At 40.1% G+C, this 23360-nt stretch overlaps 2 protein-coding genes across 3 annotated transcripts; both read left to right on the forward strand.

Moving 5' to 3' along the window:
• The first annotated feature begins 1016 nt into the window (after positions 1–1016).
• Positions 1017–14430, forward strand: hfm1 (helicase for meiosis 1). Its single transcript, XM_088311355.1, has 40 exons — positions 1017–1096; positions 1184–1299; positions 1514–1757; positions 2947–3275; positions 3679–3720; positions 4048–4118; positions 4188–4320; positions 5040–5191; positions 5270–5347; positions 5481–5636; positions 5719–5919; positions 6010–6098; positions 6197–6240; positions 6365–6466; positions 6600–6745; positions 6873–6967; positions 7155–7288; positions 7396–7443; positions 8207–8287; positions 8438–8529; positions 8642–8748; positions 8950–8997; positions 9108–9205; positions 9290–9424; positions 9501–9586; positions 10994–11077; positions 11213–11370; positions 11446–11549; positions 11648–11833; positions 11901–11966; positions 12071–12195; positions 12345–12424; positions 12500–12597; positions 13081–13158; positions 13265–13302; positions 13377–13560; positions 13677–13722; positions 13984–14056; positions 14115–14248; positions 14379–14430. The coding sequence occupies exons 1-40, from the start codon at positions 1017–1019 to the stop codon at positions 14428–14430; spliced, it is 4413 nt and encodes a 1470-aa protein (XP_088167481.1).
• A 612-nt stretch (positions 14431–15042) lies between these two features.
• On the forward strand, positions 15043–23184 carry cdc7 (cell division cycle 7 homolog (S. cerevisiae)). 2 transcript variants are annotated; one of them, XM_088311050.1, is made up of 12 exons: positions 15043–15267; positions 15371–15449; positions 19308–19394; positions 19504–19639; positions 19755–19848; positions 19960–20102; positions 20364–20679; positions 21180–21281; positions 21474–21631; positions 21705–21787; positions 22493–22642; positions 22710–23184. In XM_088311050.1, the coding sequence occupies exons 2-12, from the start codon at positions 15371–15373 to the stop codon at positions 23060–23062; spliced, it is 1701 nt and encodes a 566-aa protein (XP_088167176.1). In that variant the 5' UTR covers positions 15043–15267; the 3' UTR covers positions 23063–23184. The 2 variants fall into 2 exon arrangements, with proteins under 2 accessions (XP_088167176.1, XP_088167177.1); XM_088311051.1 differs by having other exon boundaries at positions 20364–20427.
• Positions 23185–23360: the final 176 nt, after the last annotated feature.

Consider the following 23360-nt stretch of genomic DNA (forward strand, 5'->3'; position numbering starts at 1 on the left):
TAAAAAAAATGGCAACTACAGACGTGCCGTGCTATTATTTATACTGTTAGCTGATAGTTTATTTCTCTCAATTAGCAATGCTAACTCATTTTCAGTCTGCTTTGAAAATGACCTCTCGTAAATTCAGCAAGAGTATCTATCAATGTGGAATGTCTTTTACAAGTATGAAACTTTTAATTTCATTCAAATATAGAAAACAATGACAGCTGTTAATATATGAATAGCATACAGTGTTGTGCTAAAAACAGGTGGAAAGCTAACTTGCTAATTTAAGAAGCAACTGTTACATTAATATGGATTCAAATCGATATTGCATTGTATTGTATTGTATTTACAACTTTCTTACGTTTCTTCCCACATTCCCAAACCAAGTATGTGTGGTCATTGAACACTAACAATTATCCATAAGTATGAGTACAATTGCGAATGGTTGGACATATCGCAGCATAGAAATGGATAAAAAAAATAATGTGACTATTAAAACTACAGAAGAAAGCTTGACTGGCAATTTGACAAATATTCTGTTGAATTCAATAGGGTCCTTATACTCTACTCAATGTAAATAGTTTATCGCCACCAAAGTCAACATTTTCAAGACGTAAATATTTATATTCATTTACCTTAATGTTGATATGTCACTTCATGTATAAATATATACTTTTGTTTTTGTACTGACAGTGACACACCATCACTATTCTATTTGATCCAACTTCATTGTTTATCTTTGTCTATCTGTACCAGTGACTCATAATGAGAGGTAGGACAATTAAATGCTTATCTAATAGATGGCAGAAGCTACAGTTAATCTGTGTACTCATCCTATTTCCATTATTATGACTGAATAATAGCTTTGTGTTCTACTAAACAAGCTCAGGTTTTGAGTGACAAATTTGTCAGCAAATTGAGATCATCATTATTCCAGCATAAAAAATATATATTTTTGTTGTTTGTCATTTTTCTCGGTGTGGTGTACTGAAAGATTTTTCTCCTGTCAAATTTGTCTTGGTTCAAAGTGAATGAATAAGATGTTGGACTCAGATGACTGCACACTGTCCTTGGACAATCTATTTTTTGAGAAACCTATCGTCCACAAAGTGTGAGTACAACAAGAAAGCCCTGAAACTCGCTGTCATCCCTTTTATTTCAATTGATATTTGTGCCCCTTTCGGGTTGTAATCAACAGAAAACCACTGAACCGGAAGGTCAGTCCATGGCAACTGGAAGCACCTCCAGCTCTTTCCCAGATTCCCTCCACTCAAGTTATGCAGGAAGAGGCCGAGTCACTTGCTTCCCTGTACAGTAGGTTATGTTCTGGAATAGGGTGAATTCCTTTTCACTTGCCTATCTTGGCAATTAAAGTCTAACTATGTTGAATTGTGTGACTCACAGCGTAATTGTTTTAATAGGCTTGAAAAAATTTACTCTTTCTTTATCTCATAAACAAATTGGGATGTGTTTTAAGTAGTATTCACATAATAGCTGCTACACAACTCAGTTCTTCTAACAGCTTTAGAATTTACAGGTTGCCAACGACTGTCAAACAATCTCTTTGGGAGGAAGGATGAAGCGATCCAAGACAGCGCCCACGTCAGTAGCCTCGATGGCCTTTGGGGAGGTGAAGGTTTTGGGGACATCTGTCGTAGTCCCCGTCAGAGTAGCATAGATGAAGATGACAGTCCACTCGATATTGATCGAGGAACCATCAGCATGAAATATTTACCCGTGGGTGACAGAAAAGGACCCCCTTTGCAGAGAAGGCAAGTGGAAGTTCATACTCTTGTTAGCTGTACATTTGCTTATGAACAACTGTATACTTTCTGGCACTCGTGTTCATTTTGGAGACTGGTCTGCTATTTAGGGAAATCGGTTCATTGCAGGTTTAATGTCTTAAAAACAGCATTTGGTTTTTATAGTGGTACCTTGAGAGATGAGTGACGCAACTTTCTTAAATTTTTATTACATTTAAAAGTGAAAAGTTTTTTTTTCTGGGGAATATCAGAGTCTTCGTACTGTGGTTGCAAATCATACGTCTCAAGTATTAAATATGTTTCAAAATATGTTTCAAACAAATTCGAAGTAACTGTGCAAAAATCTTGCATATAAAGACACACCTTAACTTTTCTTCAAATTACAATGTTGCTTTGTTGCCTTTACAACATAAAAGTGTAAAATTGGTGACACCTAATGCTGGAACAAATGAGTTCACTTCACATTATTTCTTATGAGAAGAATTATTTCCAAATTGGGATGACATGGAAGTCTCATTTCCACTTGGGAGTTTATGTGCCGATAAAGACATTATTAATATTAGTACACTTTGTGGAAAGGACTCATATTTGACATTAAAAATATCTCACAGTACACCAATTTGTAGTGGTGGTTTCAAATGCAAGTTTGATTCTTTCTGTTACGTTTGTCATGCAAAACCTTCACATAGCAAATTAGGTTGTTTTAAACACACTAAATGTAATTCTGCTGATTTTATGTTTTTTACTCTGGCAATATACTTCCACAGGGTGTGTCAGTAAGAAAATTCAGGCCTCTGTTTTGAAGATTTGTTCGCTATGTTTGTTGAAGTGAAAAGAGCCCACTGCAACCATAAAAGGCTCATATCTCTAATTTTGTCTGTCAAGAAAAAATGGCAGGAATGGTATCTCCTATTTTGAAAAAAAAAAAAAAAAACTCATGATTTGGGTCACTCATATCTCAAAGTACCACAATATCAGTGAAACAACGTTCGTAGTCAAAAATTTGTAGTCAATAAATAATAATTTCTGGACCTATTCTGTAACTTCTGGCACAGTGTTTTCACAAGTGTATTTCATGAAGCAGCTCAATCTTCAGGTTACTAATGTTACTGGAAGTCTGCTTTTAAAGTAACCGTCACTGAACTGCAGACACGAAAGTCTTCATCTTTTTCCTCTGCTGTACTCCCGCCACCAACAGCTTGTTCAAGGTTCCCGTGCTGAGTCGCAGAGGTGACTCGTCAAACACAAGCGACCTCTGTAGTCGTCACACAGCATCCAGACCTCAAACTTTTCCCAGTCCGGTTACCATGGCAACAGCGCCTCCTCCTCTTCAGCCACTGACGGCGACATTGAGCCAGGCTGCTCCTCCTTCCCCCTTCCAGCCAGCCTCCCTCCTCCCCCCTCTTCTGGTCTCATCTGCAATGAGCGTCAATCCCTCCCAGCAGGCGGCCCATGTAGAAAGGCAGGACAAGGGCACAATGAGAGCCTTGGTTCCACCCAACATCCCCCAGCCGCTGCACATCCAAGGTGCTGCACAGCGATGACACACTTAAAAAAACGCACCTCTGAAGAACTTGCCGACAGATTACTGTATAGCCTCAGAATACGGTTGCCGCTAACGACCGTGCAAATGTGCAGCCATGACAGCAGCTAGCTCAGTGTGTTTGGGTTGCAATGAGGTGAACCGAGGTGAGCTCCTCCATTGACTGTCTTGTTGTTGGTGAACGTGCTAACCACTAGGTGGTAGAAAGGAGCAGCGGGCAGATAGAAACAATCTCAGTATTTTTGTTTATAAGTTTTTTCCAACCCTTTATTGAGCCATGGCACATCTATTTACTTTAAAGAATATATCTCACAACACTCCAGCAAACAAAAATGTCCCAAAAGATCGATACAATATATTTTAATGGCTGGATTGTGTGTATTGTAGGGTCTTCAGGATCTGACATTTTGCGCCCTGTCTCTGAAATTCGTATCCTTTTTTTGACAATTTAAAAGCACAATCATTAAAGTCCCTTTAAGTAAAAATATGTCTTTCAATTTGACACACTCCAAAATGCGGCACGTGATGCGGTTTTAGCCATAACCCAAAAATATAGTAAACTGAATAAGTGAAAAATAAGAAGACTTTATCACCACAATTGAGTGCTAACAGTTTTCTCTGTTTCTTCTTCTAGCTTTGTGTAATGTATTTAGAAACAAATTTCTGAAGTCACATTAAAGGGCCTTTAAAATAATTATTTTACTCTTGGGTTTACACAAATACTTGACATTTTCAATTCTTGACCAATGCGAACAGCAGCTAAGTTCAGACCCGTCTTCAGCGAGTTCCCCTTTTTTAACTATGTCCAGTCTAAGGCTCTTGATGACGTAAGCATAATTTAAATTGAGTCCTCTTAGAATTTGAGAAAATTGACTTTGATATTGTGGGCATGTCAGATTCTTTACACAGACAAGAACTTTGTGGCATGTGCTCCTACCGGATCTGGCAAAACTGTGCTGTTCGAGCTGGCTATCATCCATCTGTTGATGGAGACCTCGGAGCCTTGGAGAGGCATCAAAGCTGTATATAGTGAGTTGTCTGTAGAATTCACACGAATCTTCGTTAAGCATTAAAAAAAAAAATACTTCACTAACGCCTCTTTGAAATAAGCTTTTGTGGGTCATGTGGGATGTATTTTCGCATCTTAATTGATGTCCAATTTTCCAGTGTTATCACGATTGTTAGGATTTCTGCTCTTTGACAGCATTTCTTGGCATTCCTACAATTTATTTTTATATAACTTCAACGAATTCAGTTCCATGCCAGTTATAAGCCCGCAGCTAATGTATTAGTGTATTTTAACATTTTAAGACAATTACCAAGCATCCAACGCAATTCAGTTAAAATGATGGTACTAGGGTAAATATTTTTATTTATAAAGATATACAAATAAAGTGAACAGTGAGAGTAAGCAAATGTATTTGTCGAACACCCTTCATGTACCAGGCAAACCCAAAGTGCTTTACAGAGGTAAATAAAAATAAATAAATCTGAAAAAATGATTAAAACAAGATTCAATGAAAAGATGTAAATCAGATAACATTGCAACATAAAAACAGGATAAATTAAAACATTAAAACTGTGAAATGGCAAAATGATTAAGAAGGTAAAATCATAAAATAAAAGCAAGATGTTCAGCTCAGGGAAGTGAAAGAAAACATCAGTATTATGTTAATAGGATCAGTGGAATTTTTTATTTCAAATTCAATCAGAAAAGAAGATTTGATACATTTGTTTTTGCTCGCCAGTGGCCCCCATCAAAGCTCTCTGCAGCCAGTGCTTTGAGAACTGGACAAAGAAGTTTGGCCCTTTGGGGCTGATCTGCAAGGAGCTGACGGGCGACACCGAGATCGACGACTTCTTCGAAATTCAGGACTCGCACATCATCTTGACCACACCAGTGTGTGACTCCAGGGGACAAAAACGGATGCCAAAAGCTTACTTGAGTACATCATATAACAATGTATTCTTTCCCCAGGAAAAATGGGACAGCATGACCAGAAAGTGGAAGGACAACTGTCTGCTGCAGTTAGTCAGACTCTTCCTTATAGATGAGGTGAGTGTGTGAAATTGACTTCCTTTTTGATCACCACAGATAGAAAAACTTTCATTTTTAGTGTCTGACTACCAGCATCCCATGAAGCGACTGCTCTCATTAAATTATTCGAGATGATCTTTTGTTCTTCCAGGTTCATGTCGTGAAGGATGCGACCCGTGGTGCCACTCTTGAAGTGGTGGTTAGCAGGATGAAGGCGGTACATGCCGACAGAGCAGTCCTGAATCAAGACGCTGGCATCTCTATGAGGTTTGTGGCTGTATCAGCCACCATACCCAATATTTCTGATGTAAGAACACTAGAATTCTGTTCTCATTTCGAGCTACAGTGGAGTTAGTTTACCAGTCATTTTATTATCGTCCTGAGTTTAGATCGCAGACTGGTTGTCCAATGAAAAGGGTCCAGCTTCATATCTGGCATTGGATGAGAGCCACCGCCCAGTGAAGCTCAGGAAAGTGGTGTTAGGATTCCCTTGTAACCCAAACCAAACAGAGTTCAAGTTCGACTTGTCTCTCAATTACAAGATGGCCAATATCATACAGACTTACTCTGACCGCAAGCCTGCTTTAGTGGTGTGTCTACTCAAACACTAAAGTGATATTGTGTTGTTGAATTATTATTATACTTGGCAACCCTGTGACAACTTTCACCTTCTTCTATAGTTTTGCTCCACCAGAAAAGGAACCCAGCAGTCAGCTGCTGTTCTGGCTAAGGATACTCGCTTCCTTATGGCCACCGAGCACAAGCAAAGGTGTATATTCAACAACATGATGGCAAACTCTTGCATGTAACATCATCAAGATAAAAAGCTTTGAAAGTCTGTCATCTCTTTGTTTCCTTGACTTACAGGTTAATTAATTATGCACAGTCCGTTTTGGATTCAAAATTGAAAGGTGATTTTTTTTTTTTTTTGGTCATCTAAATTTCTGTGTGCTTCAGCTAAAATGTGGTATTTTAATTCACTGTGAATTTGGCCGACAGTTTGACATTAATGACGCAGTTTTATTTGGTGTATAGATCTGGTGATGTTGGGAGTCGGTTACCACCACGCTGGAGTTGAGGCGTCAGACAGAAAAGTGATAGAAAAGGCCTTCATTCTAGGAGACTTGCCTGTCCTTTGTAAGATTGACAGTTTGTGAAACGTGATCCTGCTTTCCTTTCTGCCACATTTTCCAACAACTGCTCCACGTAGCATTACTTTTTCTGTCCCTTGTTTACTGTGTTGTTGTCTGTCTGTGTTTTTATCTTGTAGTTACCACACGCACTCTGGCCATGGGTGTGAACCTACCTGCTCACCTGGTGGTGATCAAGTCCACCATGCAGTATGTTGCAGGCTCCTGTGAAGAATACAGTGAAGTGGACCTGCTGCAGATGATTGGCCGGGCTGGAAGACCACAGGTAATGCCGGAATTGGTTACGCCAACGTACTGGCTTGATAATGAAAAAAAATGGAATGAGAAAATTAACTATGGTCTTTGGATGGGCTACAACTGTGTTTTTTGCTGATTTTATATTCTTGTCTTAGTTTGACACATCTGCCACTGCAGTGATTATGACCAAAATGCAAACCAGAGACAAGCATATGAAACTCATGAATGGGATGGAGATTATCGAGAGCAGGTATTGAATTTTTCTCAGAGTGAAAGTTGATATGACAGTCTTACAGTGAAACCCAGTTGACACAGGGATACATTCCTTGTATACTGTTAAAAAAAAACATTTAGAAGAATTTGAGATGGAAGGGATGCTAATGGTGAACCGCGAGAAAACTCTGAACATTACAGAACACCAAATGTGTTTTGGACAGTTTGCATAGTCATCTGGTGGAGCACCTGAACGCAGAGATAGTTCTCCAAACCATCAGCGATGTCAACATGGCTCTGGACTGGATACGCTCCACCTTCCTCTACATACGAGCGCTGAAGAACCCAGAACACTATGGTTTGCTCCATGTAGAAAGTCTCATCATTAGGAGACAACTTTAAAGTTGTTATGGTCAATGTTGCAATGTTTAATACCAATGCAAAATTTGTAAATCACCCTTTCAGGTTTCTCTGCTGCCATAGGAAAATGTGGAATTGAAGCAAAACTTCAAGGTAGGCTTTTACTTTGATTCTTGGACTGAATTTTCTATGGCCACGCAGGTGCTCAGACAGCCTCCCACATTCCAAAATAATAATGTGAGTTCAGTTGAAGACTAACAACTCTATTTTTCATAGAGCGGTGCATGTGAACTTGAGGTAAAATTGGGTGCATCCGGGGGCAAGTCTAGTTTACCATGTTTGGAAATTTGGCAGCCCAGAGTACACCATGCTGGGTGGAGGTCTACTAGCAGTTCCTTATAAACATGCTTTGCACGCTTCAATCTTCTACATGCGGTCAGTCCGGTTATGCTTTTGCCATATCGACTATGCGCCTCTCCTGTGCTGAATTTAAAGGGAATCAGTGAGGTCGCTTTCGTTGGTCAGGAAGTTAAGTTAGCTGTTTGCGCTCCCACGACAGCGCAAACACCCTTTACTACTTGCCCCTCTCCATGAAAATACCAAAAGAAAGAAAACTCCCCCCATGTGCACACTTAGACTGCACTTTTTGCTCTACTTGTGCTGAACACGAAAATTAAGGCTCTAAATGTACCCCTGTGATGTCCCCCACCTCTTGGTCAAAGTCAACTTGGACTGGCTCAACTCACTCGTGCTTTCGAAGGATGAATGAATTATCCATTTTGTGGATCGTTTGAGATTATTCAAATAGATTCGCTCAATCCTCATCTTTTATTCTTTGTTACGTTGTAGGAATTTTGGAGGATGTTACTATCTCCCAAATTTGATTTAAAATTCGTTTACTCCTGTCCTATTTTAGAACTCTGTCTGAAGAACCTCAACTCTCTGTCCTCTATCAATCTGATCACTATGGATGAGGACATCAATATTAAACCTACAGGTAGCAAAGCCCTTTTAGTAGGTCATTGGCATAAATTTACGTTGTTAAATCTGTATTTCTTTCTTGTATTAGTGTTTGAGTGGAACGCGCAGGCTTCAGTTTCGGTGCCCTCACAATACCCCAAGTGTTTGATTTTTGTTGTGATTTTAGAGGCTGGAAAGTTGATGGCAAGGTACTGTGTTGCCTTTGACACCATGCTGCAGTTCAGCAAAGTATCTGGCACAGAGAACCTGTCTGACCTGGTAGGTTAATTGAGCAAGCTAACCAGCAACTGCAGTCCAAATGCGCGGGTATTTTGACTTTGATGCAATTCCTGTTGTTCTAGCTATCAATCTGATATGTCTCTTTGTACAGATTGAACTGGTGTCCAAGAGTCAAGAGTTCAGTGACATTCAGCTGAGAGTGACTGAGAAGAGGCCCTTGAATACCTTAAACCGGGACAAGAACAGAACCACTATCAGGTCACGTCAAAGACAATAATTGTTAATCATATCATTTGATAATTTATGTGTCATCATTTCAATATGGTGGCTATTGGACAACCTACGGACAGACAAATAGCATTGTTTAAAAAATGTAACGGTTTTTGCCCGACAGCGACGATGTGTGTTTCGGGAGGTAGATTCATGTTTAGGTGAGGTAAACATGCATGTATTTCTTAGGTTTCCGATGGAAGGAAAGATCAAAAGCAGTGATATGAAAGTGAACTGGTGGGTGATTTATTTTTCCTTTTATCTTTGCCAAAATTATGTCCGTTAAAGAGGAACTAGAGAAACTGCTTTAAATTTTATTCCAAGACTGTCATTTTATTGCCTTGCAGCTTGATTCAAGCTCATTTAGGGTCCATCTCAACTCAAGAGTTTGGCCTCACACAGGATACAGCAAAAATATTCAGGAATGGGATGCGCATCAGCAAATGTACGTCAGCCAAAACAGAGACAACAAATACGTTTGGGCTTTTAAAACAGACTCCAACTTCAAATGTGTTTTGACTCCAACCAGGCCTTTCTGATTACCTGAGTCAGCATTCCAAAATGGGCTTCAGTATTCTCCTCAACTCTCTGATCCTGGCCAAATGTTTCAGAGCAAAACTCTGGGAGAACTCTACGTATGTCTCAAAACAGCTTGACAAGATAGGTGAGACTGCCTCTAAAACAAATCGCATTGCCCTTGCCCAAACCGTCCACGTGAAATATTTAATACTGTGTTTCAGGACAAACTCTGTCAACTGCTATGGTGAATGCTGGACTCACCACGTTCAGCAAGATTGAGCAAACCAACCCGCGGGAGATTGAGCTGGTCAGTCTTAAACTGTGAAGTGCACTCCTCTACGTCAGTAAAGAACACACATCTCTGTATAGTGCACTTTTAAGGGGTTACGCCATTTTGTAGGGCACTCAAAATTACCCACAATACACTTATAAAAGTAGTGTGCATCGTTGTTCACGCTGTCAACCAGTGAAACCACAATGCATTGTTAGCAGGAAAACAACATGGCACAAGCGCGAATAGCAATGCGCTAATAATTATTTGTATTTAATTGTGGGCTGCTGCATGCCCACGACCCTCGTGAGGTTAAAGGATGGATCGATGGATGAAAATATGTTTGACGAATGAAATAAAATACAGTTGAGACTAAATATTTTTTTATTGACAATTGATAGTCGGAGATCTTAAGCTGGTCACGCATAATGCGACAAGGAGAAAGTAGTTAGCTGGCCGTCCGAATTGCCAAACAGAGATTGAGGGAACTATTATAATGTGCTACATATTATGTGGAGTGAATGAGGGATTCGGGGATAAGTGTTGGCATGAGGACACAACTGAGGAGGTTTGACATTCCGAAGAGGCCCCCACCCCCGGTTGTGTGCATGAGGAAGTGCATCCAGCGTCCAAAACAAACTAAAAAAAAGCAAACAAATGACGCGTGTGATTTACTACAGCGACCCCTTATTGGAATACGCTAACGCTCCTTGCTTACTCACCAGAAGCTGAGTCGGGCATTTTGTTTCCGATGCTTGAACAGTCAGGAATCAAGAGCCACCTGAACCTATTTATAGATACAAATGACTAACGATGACATGTAATGTTGTGAAGCAGAGTGGCGCAGCGGAAGCGTGCTGGGCCCATAACCCAGAGGTCGATGGATCGAAACCATCCTCTGCTAATTTTAGATGTTGGTATATTACACTATTCAGTAAAGTACAACTGGCAGGCTTACAGCTTTTATAGCGCAAAGCAGCTTCTGTCACAGTTACAACAAAATATACCTTAGTCTAGTTTCTGCACTCAAACACGCTGACTCTTCTGAGTTCTTGATACTCATATGAATTTAGGTATGTCATCTAGAGTGCATTGTTTTTTGTTTTCTTTAAGAAAAGAAAGTTGTTTATTGAAATAAATATATGTATATGTATGGTCATGTGTTCAAAGTACATGTGTCAAAAATATCAAATTTATTCAGAAAAATGCAATAAAGTCTTTGATTTTTTTGCTTTTGCAATGCCGTAATGACTGTTCTGTTTATAGCTAATTTAGGTCTGCTCATTAGAGCACAGACCTCCACGCAGGCTTTGCATTTGGGTCTGTGTCCTACAGCGTTTACATTTTACAAGTAATTTTGACAGCAATGACTTTGGCAGAGAAATGTCATTGTGCATATTTGTTTGATAATATGTCTCAAATTATATCACATGTTTTTTGCAGATTCTCAACAGACATCCACCATTTGGAAACCAAATCAAGGAATTTGTCCTGCACCTCCCAAAGTATGAGGTCACCTTGGAGCAGGTAAAAAGTTTTGGTAAATGTTAGCATGTCTGTGAAGAGTGTTATCATGTTAAGAAATGTTAGGATGACTTTCTTCAGCATTACAGTCGTAGTATGTTTGACAATTTTCTTTCATATCACGACTGTATTACGCAGCTGCCAAGATACAGCTGCAATATCGCTGAAATTGTCGTGAAGGTGAACCTCAAAAACCGAGATCTGCTGCTGACCAAGAGAACAGCTCCAGACCATCACTATGTTTCTCTGCTCATTGGAGACTCTGACAACAATTGTGTCTTCCATCAGAAATTCACGTAGGGGATGTTTGACAAACTGATATTGATTGTATACTAATTTCAAAAATAAGCTTTCTATGTTTTTTTCCCCAGTGACTTGTTGCTGTTGAAGTGCAGTAGCTGGTCAAAGAAGGTTGAAGTGGCAAAGGCCTTGAAGGGAGATGAGATCAGTGTGAATCTCATCAGTTCAGAATATGGTGAAATTATGTTTCATTTTAACATAATGTCCCAAAATATATGCAATTGATAACCGGGTTGTCTTTTCTGTTTTTTTTTTTTTTTTTATCTTGGACAGTTGGCCTAGACATCCAGCACAAATTCAGTGTGCACTTCTCGGGAGCACGCAAATTTGAGACTGATAATCTGTACAATGAGTCATATGATTCTGCTGGAGAGCCACCACATCAGTCAGCAGCAAACCTACACTGTGTTGTCAAAGATGCACTTCTAAAGGGAAACGTAACAGCTTCCACAGATCAAGGTACAAGCATAGGGATTAGTGAAAATGTCAAAAAGTAAGCCCTTTTCATCGTCTTCGTTGTGCTTAGATGGAGGTAATAAAAGACAATGCAACCACCTGTGCAAGAATAAGGACCGGTGTGGACACGACTGTTGTAAGTACGGTATCATCATTCATTATTGTATTTATCTGCACAAACCTTTGTTCATAAATACCCCCAGTCCATTTTTTTACTGAGCATCCTCCATCCGCCCCAAGGTAAGAACGGCGTAACTGTGGTCCGAAAGAGGCTGGCAAGTAAAGCTGGATGTTTTTCTTCATATTTGAGCGATCTGAGGAGTAGGTGTGACACACTTCCACCCACCCCAGTCAAACGACTCAAGGTGAGATGGTAGGAACATGGCAGGGGGTGCAACGTAACACAATATTATTTTTGCTGGCTCACGAGAGGATAATTGACATTGAACAGAGCAAAATTTACGATTGCTGAGATCTGAGTTAGGCTTGAATATTGGCTTTGTTTTCTTGTCAGATGAAAATGATGGAGCACTCTGTGGGTGTCAACATGCAGCAGTATTCATACAAAGCTGAGAAACGACACAACTTGTCCAGGTGATCTTGTGGGGCAATAATCGACAATAATGACATTTTCTTTCATTTTACTTATTACGTATATCTTGCTTGAAGTGATGACGGATACAACCACAATGCTTCCGTTTTGACGATGGATCTGACCCAAGAAGATTCTTCACAGTTTCCGCAACAAATGGACGACATTGACAATGGTACCAATATTACTCCTTAGAATTCCTCACCTCCTCGTCATCGCAGGGTTAAGTATCAATAAAGACATTTCCAGGTTCAATTTGAATTTATATTTAAACAGTTCTTTTCTTGATGCTGTTCATATTTTGGCATCATGAGACCAAGACAACACCTGACAATTGATCCGCAGTCGCTCGATATTGATCTTAGAGTGCCATCACGTGTCATCAGAAAAGCACAGAAGTGGATGTCCTTGAAAATGTATGATCGATTCCTACATCAAACGTCTGTTGTGGATTTTGCGATCATTTGAGAACAGCAAATTAAACTTTGAACAGTTGGGAATCCATTCCAAACTTTAGAACAGATCAAATTATATGTCAATTCCACTGAAGAGGTTCGAGTGCATTTCACCCGAAAGCCCGATAACCTTACCTTTTTGTGTGTAGTGTATGTTCTGTGACCATACTTTTTTTATTTTGCATCTGGAACTCCCTCTTTAGATGATGTCATATTTATGGACATGCACAGAGCAATAGAGAAGCCAGTCCCAGCTAATGTTGCACCCCGGACCAAACAAGGTCATACACCCTAAATCTCAGTTTTAGATCAAGTTGCCATTATCTGACAGAAACAACTCTCATGCAAAATTAATCCTGTCTGTCATCGGTTTTAATTCATATTCAGCTTCCGTCGGGTGGAGGAATGTCGGATTACATTCTGCTGTGAGTAAAAGCGCCAAAGCGCACATGAACTCAATCAACACTGCCGGCTGCATCTAGCGTGTACTACCCCTTAGGGACCCTGGCAAGTGTCAAATCAGAGCACTCGCAGCAACAATGAGACATTGTCCCAAATACCAAGCGTCAGCTTTGACCTCGGTAACGATTGGGACGACTGGAGCGACTTTGATGATGAGCAACCAGTTCATGCCAGTGATGCATTGCTGACTCAAACTCAGTCAACTGAATTCAACAAATCAGGTAGTATTTTTTAGGTTTGATTTACTGTTCGATGGTGTATGCATTGTGTTTTTATTTATTTATTTTTTACAGACTTAGTTCATGCACAACAATGACATTCACATTTGTATATGCAGGTTTTGTGGCTAAATCACCACATCTCCCCACCGCCATTGCACTCAGGTAGGGTCAGATCGTGTACACAGCGGACGTGTAACGTCACATTTTGTTATTCTCTGTAAATATATTAACTATTAACCAAACTTTAATACACCTCCAAAGTATTTATGTTGTCACAAATGCTATTATCCATATTTGATTTGAGTTCAGTTCAGGGTGAATTTTTAGTGGAGTTAAGATTGGATTTCCCTCATTTTTTTTTAAATGCATTTTTATTTCTTTAGTTGTTTTTTTTTTTAAACTTTTTTCACCCTTTTTCCTCAGGTCAATTTCCCAAAATATAATCAACATTCCTGAACCCTCTCCTTTTACAGTTGGAAAACTGAACCAAACAAAGGTATGTGTATGCTAATTAACATGTTGTGCATGTGATTCATTGTTTTCTTCATGTGCAGAATCCAAGCATGTTCAGTACAGTAATCACAACAAAGTCACCAGAAAGAACAACTTCGAACTGTGTGGCCCCAACAACCCAAAGATTCAATTTCTTCTCAACCATGAGTGACGCCATTGCGACTGACGGCAGCAGGTACAGGCTCATTTAATAACGAGGCTTCAGCTTAATTTTTTTCCCTTGCAAATTTCTTGACATTATTTCCATGTAATTTTATTCAGCTAAATGCCCACCTTATGCCTCCTTCTATTCTCAGAACCAACAGCAAAGAAGAAGAAGAAGAAGCGTTTATTGGAATATTTGATGGCATATTTTAGAACGTCTGGATGACAAAATGCCAAAGACTGTTGTTGGATGTTGTCTAGTTCCCAAATATGACTTCGCATGTTGTATGTAATTGTTCCCTTGTTTCTTCTGTATAGTAGAGACAGTGCAGGCTTCAGATAAAAAAAAATGTTTATATTATTGAATATTTAAATTGTTTGGAGACTAAGAATGTTCGGATCCTAAATGATGTTTGTGCTTATGTCTACTTCTCAAGAAGAGAACAATGGAATTGCATTGTTTACATTTCATTATACAGTATTTCTTACATATATTTATTCATTAAAGATATGTATGACTAATGCAGACATTGTGACAGTATTATCATCCATTTCACTGATTTTTCAAGAGAATCCTTATAGGTTCACTGGATTTTTTTATTTGGTACACCTGCATAATCTAATCATTAGAATCGAATGAGTTATAATAGAATCAATTATTTTAGAGAGATAATTAGGCACATTTTGTGATCATAGTTTTTATGTAATGTTACCGAATTTCTAATCGTTTTTTGTTGTTTTCTTTATTCAGCAAATTTCTAATCGTTTTTCTTTTTTTTGTAAATTTCTAATCGCGTGAGCGTTGCCATGACGTAATCCGCTGGTCCCTCTCTTGCCTATCGCGAGATCTCGTTATTGTCACGTCATTTTAGCGGGTAGTTCGTTAGCGGAAAAGGAATCGGTCGTCGAAAGTGTAAAACTTTTTTGTTTATTCCTAAATTTGTAACCATCATTTTCTGAGTGAACTCAATCCCTCCGGTCTTTCGAAAGTGTATGACATACATTTGTGTATAGTCTGGAGACCGACGCTCTTTGCGTGGAACGCGTGAGGTCAGTTTCTTTTTGTTTTGTTGTAACTTCGCCAACACACTGCATGCTGAATTGATGTTAAAGTCTCACATTGAGTCTCTTTTTTCTCTCTCAAAAATATTAGATGGATTCTTCTGTCGTCTGCACTGAAACGTTTGAAACAGACGGCTGTGTCAAGTCTGGAAACGACAAAAACATCTCAAGTGAGTTGACAATGTTGAGATTTAACCCATTGGCCCGCAAACGTCACCCTGGGTCTTTGCGACCCAGTTTAGGAGAATGAAGAAGAATAAACACGCGTTGTTCAAAATATCTCCTTTGAAAACAAAGTTGTGGTCGCAACTCATAATACGGTAGAATTTGTGAAATACTTGAATTGAAAAAAAAAAACCGAAAGTCGGTGTAATGGGGTCGAGCTCATGATTTTCTTTTGTTCAGTTTGAAGAGTCAAGTCAAGTAAATTTTTTTTTGTATAGCCCTTAATCACAGACAGTCTCAAAGGGCTTTACATAACCACAATCGACATCCCCGACCGATCTTAACCCCCAGGAGGGCAAGGAAAAACTCAAAAACCCCATTAGGGGAAAAGTGAGAAACCTTGAGAAGGGACCACAGATGGGGGAATCCCCCTTCCAGGATGACCAGGCTGCAATGGATGCCAACTGGGCAACATTTGACACATACAATGATGCTATGCAATAATAGATGAGATAATGTGAGAGTCAATTGAATGAAGTGCTGCAGGAAGATGACTTCAGTGGAGTGGGTCCTCATCCAGGGCCGTAATATCCATGGCAGCATATCCGAGGATGAGCCTTCGATCTTGTACCGGTCAGTTGGTGTAAATTCAGAACAGCCACTTCCAAGTGAATCACCATCACCTAATTCCCAAGTCGGGGAATTGGGAACAGAAAAGAAAGAACAGAAATATTAAACAGGCCAACAAGTAGTTCAACGAAGTGCTGAAATATAAGGAAATCAGAAGAGGCGCTGCATGAAGACGACTTCGGCAGAGCAGGTCCCTTCCCGGTTCGTCAGTGCAATAATCTTCAAAGCAAGTCCCCATCACCTAATTCCCAAGCAGGAGAAGAGGGGGCAGAAAAGAGAAGAAACGGCAGTAAACGGGCCAACAAATAATTAAATTAGATGCTAAAGTATATAAATAAATTGATCAAATGTCGCGCTGCAGGAAGACGACATCACTGGAACAGGTGCATGCCCAGTTGGTCAATGTCTTAAACAAGCCAACAAATAGTTCAGCTAAATGCGCAAGAGTATAAATGCGTCTTTAATAGTGTTTTGAACATTTCTACTGAGGTGGCACCTCTAATATCTGAGGGTAGTGCATTCCAAAGCATTGGTGCCCGAATAGAGAACGCTCTAGAACCTGCGGACTTCTTTTTGGCTCGCGGGATCACTAAAAGACCAGCATTTTGTGAGCAAAGGTTTCGAGACGGAACATATGGTACCACGAGGTCAACGAGATAGGAAGGTGCTAAGCCGTGCAATATTTTAAAGGTAAGTAGCAGAACTTTAAAATCACATCTCAAGTGGACCGGAAGCCAATGCAAATTGGCTAATATCAGGGTAATATGATCAAACTTTCTCGTCTTAGTTAAGAGTCTAGCTGCTGCATTTTGAACTAACTGCGGACTTTTAATACTAGACATGGGGAGACCCGAGAGCAAAACATTACAATAGTCGAGGCGAGACGTAACAAACGCATGGATTAAGATTTCTGCGTCACACGTTGATAGAATTGGGCGAATTTTAGCAATGTTGCGCAGATGAAAAAATGCAGTTCGAGTAATAAATTTAATGTGCATTTGAAATGACAAATATAACACCGAGATCTTTTGTTGAATCCTTTTGGGCAATATTACATTTATCGATACTCAGAGTGGTGTCTTTGAAAAGGTACCGATGACGCGCTGGTCCAATGATGAACATCTCGGTTTTATCTGAGTTAAGACGCAAAAAATTGAAAGACATCCATTGTTTAATTTTGGCAAGGCATGCTTCTAATTTATAGCAATCACGCGGATTCGTTATATCAAACGGCATGTATAACTGCGTATCATCAGCATGACAGTGAAAACTAATGTTATATTTCCGTATAATATCACCAAGCGGTAGCATGTAGATGCTAAACAATAGAGGTCCAAGTACCGATCCCTGCGGAACTCCACATGTGATCTTACAAATATCCGAAGTTGCAATGCCATGAATTACACGGTGCGTCCTCTCCGACAGATACGAATTAAACCAAGAAAGCGCTGAACCTGAAATGCCAAAACACGTTTAAAGGCGTTTTAATAATATGTTATGATCAACGGTGTCAAAAGCGGCGCTAAGATCGAGTAAGAGTAATATTGATGAGGTGTCGGCGTCCATAGCTATGAGAAGATCATTAGTTACTTTAGCAAGGGCCGTCTCAGTAGAGTGGTCGGCTCTAAAACCCGATTGGAAAGGTTCAAATTGATTATTAGCAGTCATATATTCATTAAGTTGTTGCGCTACGACTATTACAAGAATTCTTGCAATAAACCAAAGATTTGAAACCGGCCTATAGTTGTTGAGACTCTCTGGGTCAAGGTTTGGTTGCTTAAGTAGCGGTCGGATAACGGCGGTCCTAAAAGCTGCTGATACTATACCCGTGGTAAGCGATAGATTAATTATATTTAAAACAGACGGTCCTAGGGTCGTAAACAGTTCTTTAATTAGTTTGCCAGGAAGCGGATCGAGCACACAAGTTGTCGGTTTTGCCGCACTAACCAATTTTGTTAGGCTTTCAAGAGATACTTTTTAAAATTGACATAAGGTTATCGGACAGTTATCAGCCCTAAGAAGAATGGTTTCTTTAATTTTACATGGGCGGCTTGATCGCTAATAATTAATTAGTTTATCTTTTTAAAACGCATAAGAGCTGAAAAATACTCTTGCGACATTATTAACACACTTGTATTAAATATTTCACTGTTCCGACAGAGGCAACATAATTATGGCTATTAATAGCTTTACCTATGTCTTCAAGTCAGACGCGTCATGGTCTATCACTAACCTACGTTAATGCAATGGTAATGTCACAATTTCAGTACATCTTGTAATGAGAAACACTTCAAGGCCATGATTTAAAATAATCCGGTGATAAACTGTAACTACTATGGCTGCACGATATTGGAAAAAAATTACATTGCGATTTCTGGGGAGGCTGCGATGTACATTGCGATATTACAACTAGAAAGAATTTCACCGGATGACTCAAATAGCTCTGTTTGGGAAGACTTTACTTTGTTTATTATACAGCTCTGGGATGGCCACTTGATAGAAATACGTGCGCCACGGCATTTTATACCTTTTGTCGAGCGTGCAGATCTTTTTTTTTTTTAAACCTCTCTTTTGTGAAGGCGTTGAGTTTCACTTTCACTTTTGCCCCGTGAAAAGTTATTGCATTTGTGATTTGTCGATGCTGTTTGGACTACTTATCATAAGGTGTTATAATAAGGGCGTCTTAGATCGCAGCGATCGAGCTGCTCTGCTATGTACGACACCCCGACCCAGAATCAGGTCGTCTGCAAGTCTAATTAGCGTGGGGGTGACCAAGACGGTCTGTGTAGTCTCTACAATGAAGAGCATAGTGTAGCGTGCTGCTTTTATGAAACAAACAAAAAGTTTCCGTGTTCTAAAAAAAAAAAAACATTGCACGTCCTACGATGTGACTATTGTGCATGCACACATCGCAATCGCGATGTTAAAACTGCATATCGTGCAGGCCTAGTAAATACGGTGCTGATTGAGCCAGGTGAAGATATATTTTTCTGCCTTAAAATGCCTTATTTTGGTACCGTTGTAACACAAGGGAGCCCTTTTTTTTTACTACCTGTCCGCTATCTCGCCAAAATTGCTACGTGATCCACTAATTGAGAATCACTAATTTAGCCATTATAGGTCAACCAAGTGTGGAGTTTGCATGTTTGCTATCTGCTTGCGTGGGTTTTCTTCAGGTACACTGGCTTTCTTACACGTTACAAAAACATGCAACGTTTGGTGTTTTCCTCCAGGGGATGTGGAGTCGGACATTGAAACGCTCTACGAGGCTGTTCCTCAGCTTGCCAAGACTTTTCGCATCATTGAGAAAATTGGAGAAGGTGCACTTTTTCTAGTTTTACACTGTTCATTCATAGTTTGCTTGGCATACATTCCATTAGAATTTTTATTTGACCTTTGTTGACGTTTTTATTAAAACTTACACACCAGGGACATTCAGCTCCGTCTACCTTGGTGAGGCTCGGATGCGGGATGGACGCAGAGAGATGTTTGCCCTCAAACATCTCATCCCTACCAGCCATCCTACTCGGATTGCCGCCGAGCTGCAATGTCTCACTGTTGCTGGGTTAGTTTATTTCAATTTCAAGATTTTGGGTTCACAGATATGTCATTTTATTGTATTTATTTATTAATTTCCTGTTGGTTGAATCTGAAAAACACACTTTTCATTATTTTTGCAGGGGCAGAGAGAACGTGATGGGTGTGGAGTACTGCTTCAGGAAGGAGGATCATGTAGTGATTGTCATGCCTTATATGGAACATCGAGCAATAGTGGTAAGAAATATACTACATACATCAAAATGTTGGGATCACTTAAATGTCTTTATTTTTCAGCAAAAAGCATGGTTTGATTTCAATGTATTAAAATTAAAATGTTACAACCAGGACATCATCGGCTTATTGAGCTTTGAAGAGGTTCGTCTGTACATCTATCACCTGTTGAAGGCTCTCAGACACATTCATCAATTTGGTATAATCCATCGAGACATCAAACCGAACAACTTCCTCTACAACAGGAAGGCCAAGACGTGAGTAGTGACAATGCAAAATGCTTTCACTTCCTCTCGAATACAATTTGAAATCATGTTTAATTAGTTGACAGTTAATTTGTTTACCTCATACCAATGTGAAACACACCAACATTTTTTTTCCTGCTTCAGATTAGATTTAGAACGTAATAATTCCTCCTCCTCAAAAGCTGCTTCCTGTTTTACATACATTATCCTGCCTCAGGTGGGCAAGGCACAATGTCCCATGTAAATACATACATACAATGTGTGTGCGTGCAGGTTTGCATTGGTGGACTTTGGCCTGGCTCAGGGAACTGCCGACACTCAGATTGAGCTGCTCAAGGTGGTCCGACAGAAGTGGTCACTGCCGAAAGCTGGCTCTAAAGAGAGACGAGACAAAGCACCACCTCGACCTCCCACTACCATCACAGCCCCCGCCTCCTTTCCTCCACCGCCATCCACAGCTCACCCACCTTCTTCCTCCATCACCACTACCACCACCACCCCCTCAGCCGCTCGGAAAGCGCTGATTAAAAAAACACGCTCTGTCACAAGCACAGCGGGGGCCTCTACTTCTCGCCTCAAGCACACAAAGGTGTCTGCACTGAAATGATCATTTTCCTCCCTGGTGATTGGTGGCTGGCTGTTTTCACTCCCTATTCATTACATAGCGCTGTATATACAGTAGAGTGACCTCACCATTTTGTTGTGATGTTCAAATGTGTGGTGAATATAGGTTATCCCTTTACATATGTATATATCTTACGAGAAACACGATGTAGCAGTCATTCAGTGGAACAAACTGGCGAGACATTCAGACTGTTGCTTCACTTGATTGGAACACTCAAAGGCTGTTGACAGTCATCTGACTCCTTGAAAACTTGGACAAAATACAGTTAAGCACACATTTATGCAATAAAATTTGTCTTGTCCACTTGCGTATCCAAACTTGAAAAATCACTGTACAGTGAGTAGGGGTGAATGATTCCACACACAGCCCCTGTCATTATTTCCTGTCGTGTTTTTCTGCAATTATATTTAATTATTATTTTTTTTTTTTTTTTTAATGACTAAACTCATTGCCGTTTGTTGCAGGATTTAGTGAGTTTACGCAACGCGCCAAGGCCCGTGTTTAGTGAGAAGAACTTGAACAGCTGCGATTCAACTGCCACTACCAAGCAAGAAACTAAGATACAAGTAAGCCTGTTACCAAATCATATTTGAACATCCATCCATTTTCAGTTGTGCTGCAATTTTGGCCTCAATTAGATCATTTTGTGGCCAATTTTTTAATTTAAGAAAAATAAGGATCGCTTTTGGTTTGTCCCACACCACTGTAACCACAATCATACATGTATTGTTATATTAACGGTTTCCCCTCTCGTTCAGCTGGTAAAACCCATGAAATCAGGGGCGCACTCGAGTTCAAGGTTCCCTTCAGCCCGAGGGGGACCAGCAATGGTCAGGAAAGCTCAGAGAGGTGTTCATCAACCCCACACTTGTAACTGCTTCCAGACAGACCGTGTCTGCAATATCTGTCTGTCTAGGTAAAGTGCTTCATGTAAAGGGCTTTTCGTTTTCTGATACCGTACATGACATGCTCCTCTTTTGCTTTCAAAGGAAGCAGCAAGTGGCTCCCAGGGCGGGAACGCCAGGTTTTCGAGCACCAGAGGTCCTCACAAAGTGCCCAAACCAAGGCACAGGTAGGGTGTCTTGGACCAGGATAAGAAAAGGAGTCACAGAAACCAATCTCTGCTGCAAATAGTCTCCTAAAAATGTTTATAATTTCTCATGTCACAATTCAACCGTAAATATACTCCAAAGACACTAATATCATTTCAAACTATTTTTACATTACCCTTAAAAATGGCTTACTAGTAACTTAATTGATTTAGCTTGAAAATAATGTACCCGAAATGCAAATGTAGCTCCTCCCCGTCCTCCAAAACACTCACTTCAACATTCAACAGTGACATCAATTTTGACAGGGCTTTACCACCATCTTGTGGCATCTGAAGCCATTTCAGAAAGCTCAAAAGAGAAGCATTTTTGACTGTTGTTCTGGCTATTATCATAATCTATCAACTTTCCAGTGACCCTTTACAATGATCATAGTCCTAATGCCAATTATACCAAATGCACACCTGTAGACAAATTACATTTAAAATATTATATATATATATATATATAAAAAAATGTAATTTTTTTTATATATATATATATATACATATATATAAAAACATGTAATTTTTTTATATATATATATATAAAAAAATTTTTTTTTTTTTTTTTTTCTTTCTTCCGCGTCGTTTTTGTCTAATCTCCCGCCATCCCATTGATTTCACCCACTATATGTTGGCTGTCGGTTTCTGTATGCTCTAAACAAATGTGTTTGGTCCTTCACTCAGCCATTGACGTGTGGTCAGCCGGGGTCATCTTCCTCTCCCTGCTCAGTGGACGCTATCCATTCTTCAAAGCCAGCGACGACATGGTGGCTCTCACTCAGATCATGACGATACGAGGTTCCAGAGAAACCGTACAAGCAGCCAAGGCATTTGGTGCGTATCAACATGAATGTGAAATGGAATTGTGGCTTGAGCTATAATCATCACCCACTTTGATCAGGCAAGACGGTGCTGTGCAGTCGGGAGCTTCCCCGGCTGGACCTCAGGGTCCTCTGCGAGACGCTAAGGGGCCAGAGGCCAGATGAGGAAGTCAAAACGATCAGTCAACGCAAACTTGATTGTAAAATTCAAAACGAACAACCACAAAACCAACCTTGCGAGACTCCTCTGAAAAGCCAGGATAAAACTCAGAAAGGGTCCTCTCTGCGGCACTGCCTGGTCCACGATGAGCGGGCGTGGGACGCAGTTCCCGACGAGGCCTACGACCTACTAGACCACCTACTTGATCTCAACCCGACTAGCAGACTCACAGCAGCACAGGCCCTGGAGCACCCGCTCTTTAAACACTTGTAACCCTCTGTTGTTTTTGTTTATACACAACATTCACATAAAGGTTGGAATACTGGACTTTGGGGTCACATTTTAGGATGATCCCATTCTCAGGTAAACTTCATTCGACTATCTGTGACGTTGAATTCCTTTCTGTGACTCTTCCTGTGTCTGTTGATGACATCCTCTGACACTAAATTTAGAACATGTTCTCAGAAGAAAATGGCCACTGAGTTTACAGTGCCATCAGCAGGTTGCAACCGCGACTGGAAGAGTTATAGAAAGGCAAATAAGTGGACATTTCTAATTTCAACGGCAGCTA

This window comes from Idiotropiscis lumnitzeri, chromosome 12 (assembly GCF_059441095.1).
Source record: "Idiotropiscis lumnitzeri isolate Australia: NSW breed Sydney's pygmy pipehorse chromosome 12, RoL_Ilum_1.0, whole genome shotgun sequence".
NCBI classification, from domain to species: domain Eukaryota; kingdom Metazoa; phylum Chordata; class Actinopteri; order Syngnathiformes; family Syngnathidae; genus Idiotropiscis; species Idiotropiscis lumnitzeri.

What these genes read in the sequence shown, in the direction of transcription:
- hfm1 (XM_088311355.1), top strand. Translation starts at nt 1,017, where the DNA reads ATGAATAAGATGTTGGACTCAGATGACTGCACACTGTCCTTGGACAAT. An exon ending in AGGAGACTTGCCTGTCCTTT is followed by an intron (nt 6,467 to 6,599) that starts GTAAGATTGACA and finishes TTTATCTTGTAG; the next exon opens with TTACCACACGCACTCTGGCC. An exon ending in TCTCATCAGTTCAGAATATG is followed by an intron (nt 11,550 to 11,647) that starts GTGAAATTATGT and finishes TATCTTGGACAG; the next exon opens with TTGGCCTAGACATCCAGCAC.
- cdc7 (XM_088311050.1), top strand. Translation starts at nt 15,371, where the DNA reads ATGGATTCTTCTGTCGTCTGCACTGAAACGTTTGAAACAGACGGCTGT. An exon ending in CATTGAGAAAATTGGAGAAG is followed by an intron (nt 19,395 to 19,503) that starts GTGCACTTTTTC and finishes CTTACACACCAG; the next exon opens with GGACATTCAGCTCCGTCTAC. An exon ending in GTGCCCAAACCAAGGCACAG is followed by an intron (nt 21,788 to 22,492) that starts GTAGGGTGTCTT and finishes TCCTTCACTCAG; the next exon opens with CCATTGACGTGTGGTCAGCC.